At 38.6% G+C, this 7,890-nt stretch overlaps 2 protein-coding genes across 5 annotated transcripts in view; both read right to left on the bottom strand.

Annotated features, from left to right (window-relative positions):
• The window catches only part of LOC107745765 (probable phosphatase phospho1), a 4,846-nt gene extending 3,507 nt beyond the window's left edge, over positions 1-1,339 (bottom strand). Inside the window, exons 1-2 of one of the 3 annotated variants that reach the window (XM_016559750.1) lie at positions 1,071-1,339; positions 549-727 (exon numbers count right to left, since the gene is read on the bottom strand). The gene's annotated coding sequence lies outside the window, so the exon portion shown is untranslated. Of the gene's footprint in view, positions 1-548; positions 728-1,070 lie in introns of those variants that run through there. The other 2 variants (XM_016559771.1, XM_016559779.1) reach the window with 2 other exon arrangements.
• A 1,715-nt stretch (positions 1,340-3,054) lies between these two features.
• The window catches only part of LOC107745758 (zinc finger protein 652-like), a 21,715-nt gene continuing 16,879 nt past the window's right edge, over positions 3,055-7,890 (bottom strand). For both annotated transcript variants that reach the window (XM_016559719.1, XM_016559728.1), the window contains 2 exons: positions 6,987-7,131; positions 3,055-5,649 (listed from right to left, as the gene is read on the bottom strand). In XM_016559719.1, coding sequence (XP_016415205.1) covers positions 5,087-5,649; positions 6,987-7,131 — 708 coding nt within the window. In that variant the 3' untranslated portion in view covers positions 3,055-5,086. The remainder of the gene's footprint in view (positions 5,650-6,986; positions 7,132-7,890) is intronic.

Below are 7,890 nucleotides of genomic sequence, written 5' to 3'. Positions count from 1 at the left end.
GAAAAAAAAAAAGTTTTTCCACCAGATACAGATACAAGGTCAAATATTTATTTTAAATATTGACAAATCTGGCATTCACTTGAATGAATAAATTAACTGAGACTACATTGTGGTTTTAAACCAATTTTCTATTTATGCAATTTTCTTTTGAATTGTCACAAAAATTGACAGTTTACAGTGTTACGATATGAATATGTATTTAATATGTAGTAATATTTTTATTTAAAAGATACCTTATAGTTGTGTTTTTCTTGATTTTAATATATTTGAATTTATATGATGCATTGATTTATTGTCTGCGTTTTTAGGGGTATTAAGTGGTAATCTCATATATATATATATATATATATATATATAAAGAAAACTGAACGAAATGGTATATCTGTGATAAGAGCATTCTAATGATCATCTCTTGATTCATTCACTTGGAAATGTCGCCGTCTTGAATACTGATGTTAGGTTATGGGAATTGTTATGTCTCATGCCAAGCACTCCTTGTTGCAGGAGTTTTTAACTTCTGTATCTATACTTATGATGATGCAACTCACCTCTTTTCACCTTAAACTCGCCGCTGCGCAGTGTTAACCTATAACATAAGAATACAGAGAAATTTACATTTACCAAACTATAGCCTATACTCACTCAGAAATGTTTCCATCAAGGTAGAACGGTCTCGTTGGCAGTGAACGTCCACAAAATGTAGCCTACTGTTAAACGATATAGCCGACTGTAACAGAGATGACAGCGTGATTATTTATGTCTCGCTCTAATGGCTTATAATCAAAAGCAGTTACGCAGCATGTTTCAATGACCTTGGTTTCACTTTACATTCATTACAGCAGATGATGCAACAGAAGCACCTGATTTTCGTGCGTTTCAATACTACGTTTCAATTCAAGGTATTGTTTTAAAGTTAAGCAAATAATTAAATTGCAAATTAATTTAAACTATGTGTAAAAAAATAGTATGCAATTTGTAAGGTAATGACACCATAAAGCCCACAGCATATAAACAGACAAACAGGACAGAACATAATGGAATAATTGTCAAGTAAAACAACAGCAGACTACCTTGAGCCGGACGTCCAGTTTAGATGTTCATCACTACCGATCGCTGCTTTCTGCGTCTGCCCGGCTTCTCAAAAGTGCTGGAGATTTATGGTCCGATCCTGCTTCACGGAACCACAGTGACGCGCATCGGACGGGTCCCGCCTCTCATCCATCACTGGATCCAAACCCACTGAGAACCTCAGCGATGCGCTACTCTACATATCATTAACAGCTATGGAATCCGACTCAGAGCTTTTACAAAAAAAACGCTAAAGAACACTATTCATTTAATAAAGGTAAACAAATCGGTCAAAACTGGACTTGTTGAAATGCCGAAATGTAGCCTGCCTTTTTGTAAATTTTATTGTACATTCAGCACTTCCATATGAGTGTCAGAATGGGATGACCTGGTTAGGAATTTTAAATGGATTTTAATGTGGGTATAATTTAATCTAAGGTGAGTGCAGTTTGGACGCAGGGTCACTACTGTAAAAGAACATCCCGTACTTTAGTTCCTCCTGTAGAGAAATGCTAATGACAGCCTGTTAAAAGAAAGGCTATTTTGGGGAGGAATGGAAAAGGGAACTGGTTTGTCATTATCACCATTCCTACAAAGTCTTGATACTTGATGGCATTTATGTCAGTCTATATAGACTACTCTACATTCAAATTAACTCTGTTGGGCAGAGGATACAAAGAGGAAAATGAGACTATTAATTTATTCCGAGAGCATAAGGTCATCATCTGTCAATGCAGTTGTACCCCTAACTCTACACAGATGACGATATCAAATCTGTGACATTGTGAAGAAAAACAGTGAATGCAAATGTCCTTTGTTTCACTTTCATCACCAAAGTGTTCAATGAGTTCAGGACACTATAATCATGTGCTTACCTAATGTATTACTTCTGCACATCACACACACACACACACACACACATGTCTGGTCATGTGCTATTTTGGGGAGGAATGGAAAAGGGAACTGGTTTGTCATTATCACCATTCCTACAAAGTCTTGATACTTGATGGCATTTATGTCAGTCTATATAGACTACTCTACATTCAAATTAACTCTGTTGGGCAGAGGATACAAAGAGGAAAATGAGACTATTAATTTATTCCGAGAGCATAAGGTCATCATCTGTCAATGCAGTTGTCCCCCTAACTCTACACAGATGACGATATCAAATCTGTGACATTGTGAAGAAAAACAGTGAATGCAAATGTCCTTTGTTTCACTTTCATCACCAAAGTGTTCAATGAGATCAGGACACTATAATCATGTGCTTACCTAATGTATTACTTCTGCATCACACACACACACACACACACACATGTCTGGTCAGCTATCCTTGTGGGGACTCTCCATAGGCGTAATGGTTTTTCTACTGTACAGACCGTATATTCTATTGCCCTACACTAACCGTACCCCTAAACCTACCCCTCACAGGAAACTTTCTGCATTTTTAGATTTTCAAAAAACTTCATTCTGTATGAGTTATAAGCTTTTGTACCCGTGGGGACCACAATTTAGGTCCCCACCGTGACACGAGTCCCCATGAGTCTGTGTGTAGTCAGGTTTAAGTCCCCACCAGGATATATAAACCAGTACACACATACACACATGTTGGGTTTGCATGTTTTATGAGGACATCCCATAGGTGTAATGGTTTTTATACTGTACAAACTATTATCCCTTACCCTAACCCTCACACAAAACTTTTTTTTAGATTAAAAAAAAATAAATACAAATAATTCTGTGTGATTTATAAGCTGTTTTCCACATGGGGACCAAAAACCTTCCCCACAAGGACAAGGACTTGCATCTTTGTGGTGACACACACACACACACACACAATAGAGTATATTGATTTATATATTACAAAGCTAACCTTTTTATATAAAAATTGTTTCACATTTAAAAGTGCTTGTCTTTAAAAACATTATTTTTAAATCAATGTGAGACTAAAACCAAAGCAACATGCATATAACTTTATCTAATCTTTACTAAACAAGGTCAAAGGTAAAAGAGATTGAGGTCATACTCATGAAACAAGCACTTTCTAGTTATTAAAAATGCCCCACTTCTAATATATACTGCTTTCAGTCTCCCCCAAACACAATTACAATGTACACATAGACAAATGCAGACAAGCGAGTTGTGCTTGTAGCTAATTCATTTTTTACTTTAAAGTTAGCAGAAAGTGTTAAATGAACAATATAAAAAAGGCCCAACATTAATGCAAGTCCATCATGGAGTCTCAAAAACAGGAAAACAATACAAAACAGAACTCAATGAAGGTCAGATGCTCCTGTACCAGACACAATGCTAAAAATAAAACACTGCTGAAGTCGAGAAGGTAGAGAGGATGAGAAGAGATTTGATTAAAAACACCTCACAAGAATAAACATTAATATGGTCTGCTTATTTTTCTTATCTAGCTAGGTTTTATTAGAAAGTGCATTCCATCAACTGATGGAGAATGGAGAGAATCAGACAACAAGTAGCCCAAAACACACTGAGTTAAAAAAAACAGCACATGACTGACCGCCATCTAAACCAATAAGAGTACTTCTCAGGTGAGGAGGGCGGGGCATGAAGGCAAAACACAACTTCTTACAGGACAAACTAGAGTTTTCTGACATATAACAAAGGATCCCAGCCAAATCCCATGTGATTCTCCCCATTTTCCAACAGCCAGCCATCTTTCACATGTCAGACACACGATAAACAATTCTGTCAGTCGCGCAAACCTCTTACATGGCAGTAAAGTGCAGAGGACAGATGTCTTTGTCTAATGAGAGAGAACAAAAATAATTAACAATCAATCAATCAGCCGAGTCTGATTGACTCAAGGCTTTCAATCACTTTATCTGTGCTGCTCCTAACATCACACTATTTAACACATAAGCAACCATTTTAACACTCACTCACACACTGATCATCTGCATGACAAAGAATCATGTACCAGGAAAAGACAGAGCAACTAAAAAGCAGCTTTTGATACCAGCACCACAGGCATAAGATCAGTCAGACACACACACACAGGCACACACACCTCTCCACACCTACATTCGGTTGAATACATGATTAGAAACAAACCCTTTCTTCATCTTCCAACCCATCACACAGACTCTCACAAGCACACATCTCAATTCAACAGAGAAATCCGATTTCCTTTTTAAAAAGTCTCACAGAGCATGTTTATCTACTTTACACAAATAAAAATATTGGTTAAGTGAGTTAGGTTGTATAGAACTTACAGTAAAACTCATGAATCATCTTTTTTCGCCTTTAGTTGCAGTCTTCCTATGACACATCACAGCATTGGTCTTCCTTAACAGTCTCAACCTCCGACTGAACACGTCGGAGAGCTACAGGCATTACCCAGTAAGATTTTTTTTTTATTTTATAAAAAAAACAAAACACTCCAATATTTGAATAAAACCACTGACAACCACAATCAGGCAACAGAAACGTCATGAAGACTACACTGCTTTTTACTGCTTAAGTGCTGTATACTATGTTTTGTGTAATGACTGGTATATGATTCATTATGTAGAATAGGAATATTTTCTGTTGTTGGGAAGACCTGCATTTCTAAAGAGGTTACACTGCATTTTTTGAAATCTAGACCTTTAACCTGTGAATGATTGAACCCGTAGAACCTTTGCAACAGCAGTTGAGTCAATAAAGAGTTAGAGAGAGAGAAACATGTTTGTGCCATTGAAATCCCAATGGCCCATCAATTTGATCGTTGTGACAGAGTTTGATGCGAGGTGAAGTGAATCCGAGTAATGCTTTAGGAAGTTTGCGCTTGTGTTCTTGAGATCAGATCACAGAGAACAGCTGTCTAACAATCCTGTTTGGTCACGAGTGCTAGTGGCAAGTGGGTTTGTAGTATCAGTTTTGTATCACACACACATAGACATTGCTTCCCAATTCATGTGAGAATTAGACAGATGTATGCCGTTCGTCTGTTCTACAGCGAGCACCTGATTTCACATTAGAGAGTTTGTGTATGAGAGAGTGTGTTTCAGTGGTGTTGCGGAGCGGCGCCCTGTCGCAGGTACGAGTCCTCGTGCACGCAGTGGTTTATTGGCTCGCTCTTGAACAGGGCGGGGGGAGGGGGCAGGACAGAAGGCTGCACTGAGATTTGCTGAGGGGCGTGGCTCGTCATGGGGGCGTGTCCTGTGTGATGGACAGGAGTGTGTGCGGGGTGATGTTGTGAGGGCTGCGTCTGCATGTGCAAATGAGAGAAGCCATGCGTGGGGACCGCCCGTTGTGGTAGGGGCCCCCCCAAGGCGGGACTGATCATTACGGGGCCCATGGGCGTCGACTGAGTGGGCTGGGTTGGGCTAGGCGTGTGGCCAGTAAGGTGAATGGGAAGCGCCATGCTGGCAGGCTGAAGGGTCACCGGGCTGGTGACCCGGAAGCACTTCTCTCGGTGTGCCTTGAGCATGTTGGAAAAGCGGAAGCGCTGGCCGCAGATTTCGCAAGGGTATGGCTTTTCCCCTGTGTGCGTGCGTCGGTGTCGCTTCATATTGGGCCGACTGGTAAAACTCTTCCCACAGATCTCACAGATGAATGGTTTCTCACCTGAAGAGAAGCAGAAGGATGGGAGAGAGAAAAATGAGATCTTGTTTCCTTCACTGGCAATAAAGCTACAAGGGCAGCAGGACTTAAACAAGTGGTGTCTGATGTTATTTATAGAGAACATCTGGGAGTGTTTAACCACAACAGAAGTTTAAATGTGTCCACTATAAGGGCAGACTTGAAGAACCAACTGGAGGATACAGAAAAACATCAGAAAGACTCGTACACATACAGAACAACCAATACGCTACTAGAATAAAATTCTTCAATAAACCTAACTGACAATTTGATAAAATTTAAGTCTTAAGTCTTTAGACTTTAAGTCTTTTCAACAACACTAAATTAAAAAAATTAAACTTTTTGAACGGAACTGTTCTACTCTTGTAGTATGAACAATTTTTTTGGCATAAAATATACATTTTAAAATGGCTTTTTATTGATACAAATACCATATTTACAATAACCATATTTTAATTTAGTAGAGCTAAATGGGTGCATGATGTTATATTAAACAAATAATGCTCCAATAAATTTCCAATGTTTGTGTTGGTCTAGCTTTCAGAATATACATTTATGGCCAACCTCAATTTTACTGTAGTCCTAAATGCAAATGGATTAAGAAATAATTGACCCAAAAATGAAAATTCTCTCATAATTTACCAACCCCCATGCCAGATGTATATGACTTTCTTTCATCTGTGGAACAAACCAAAATTTTAAAAAAAATCCATATCTGTGAGTCCATTTAATGCAAGTGTATGGGTACCTCAAAGCTAACACTTCAAAAACCACAATGCGCTTACGTCATGCTTCAGAACGTGATGATGTACCCACGTTCGACAGTTTAAAAAGTTTAAAATATTATTTTTTTCAACCCCCCCCGTGTTCATTTTGTGTAATTTTTAAAGTGTCAAATTTAAGGGACCCATTCACTTGCATTATATGGACTCAAAAAGATGGATAATTTTTGTGTTCCACAGAAGTCAATCAATCATATATGTTTGGGGCAGTAAATGATGAGAGAATTTTCATTTTTGGGTGGAGGTAATTAACGTCGTTTTAATTAACTTTTAATTTAAATTGTACAATATGCAATACGGGCCTGCTTCACTCAGTCTGACATTTAGATAGAGTGACCATTCTGCCCAAATGATTATATCATAAAAAAATATATAAAAAAAGTTTGTGGCATGTTTTTTCACAAAAGTGTGCTTGTTGCAATGTTTTTTGGGGCCACTGTAGATTAGAATAATCATTATTATATTATAGTAAAAGTAACTTCCAAGTATATGTGAAAGATAACAAAAGAGAGTCTATTCATTGACCATGGGTCAGCTCACCTGTGTGCGTCTTCATGTGCTCGTCAAAATACTGTTTCATGTTGAAGTCTTTGCCACACCACTGGCACATAAACTGCTTGTGTCCTATATGAATGCTCATATGAGACCGCAGCTGGTATTTGTACTGGAACCTCTCGTCGCAATTCTGCACACACACACACACACACACACAGAAATAGACAGCGTGTGGGTGGATGCTGTTTCAACCTCACTTCAAATCAGGGCCAGACTGAAGCAATCCCAACTTTGTAATATGACCATAATAACCTGTCATTACGGTTCATAAGCCTGTCATTGACATACTATTTATAGGAATCAGACCAATCCCACTTGTTCAGACTCTCTCACACTGCACCCTTAACTGAAACCAATGAGCCCCACCCTGACCACCCTCACGGTGTGTAAACCCCCAATGCATTTCTAAGAAAAAGATGCCCCAAAGTACAGCTGAGGGAAAAACCAAAAGAGAATACATTATTAGAGATTCAAAATGAATCTGCATGGAGCAAACAGACTTAGACACTGATCTTAACAGTGATGAGACAAGATTCCTCTGACAAGCAGTTCGTCCATCCACAAACTTTTTTTACTTAACCATTTTCTACATTTGAATTACATTTGAATTCTAAAAAAAATGTCAGTTAGGAGTAGTGTTGTCAAAAGACCCGGTACTTCGGTACCAAGTCGGTACTAAAAAAATGAAAACGTTACGGTACCAGTTTTTTTAAAGTACCAGTGGTACCGAGTCCCCGGTCAACCCGGTTCTTGATGCGCAATCCGAAAGGTGTGCAGATGCATTCTCTTCATAAAAGCTCTGAGACATGGCGACCTCAAAAGGAGGAAACACATCAAACTAACAAAACACTTTGAAGACTGACCCCCAGATCAAATGAAAGAGTTCAAG

The sequence above is a fragment of the Sinocyclocheilus rhinocerous genome, unplaced genomic scaffold (genome assembly GCF_001515625.1).
Source record: "Sinocyclocheilus rhinocerous isolate Xijiao unplaced genomic scaffold, SAMN03320098_v1.1 scaffold3815, whole genome shotgun sequence".
NCBI lineage: Eukaryota > Metazoa > Chordata > Actinopteri > Cypriniformes > Cyprinidae > Sinocyclocheilus > Sinocyclocheilus rhinocerous.
The sequence above is the reverse complement of the archived record's forward strand: the minus strand, read 5'-3'. Positions and strand labels throughout refer to the sequence as shown.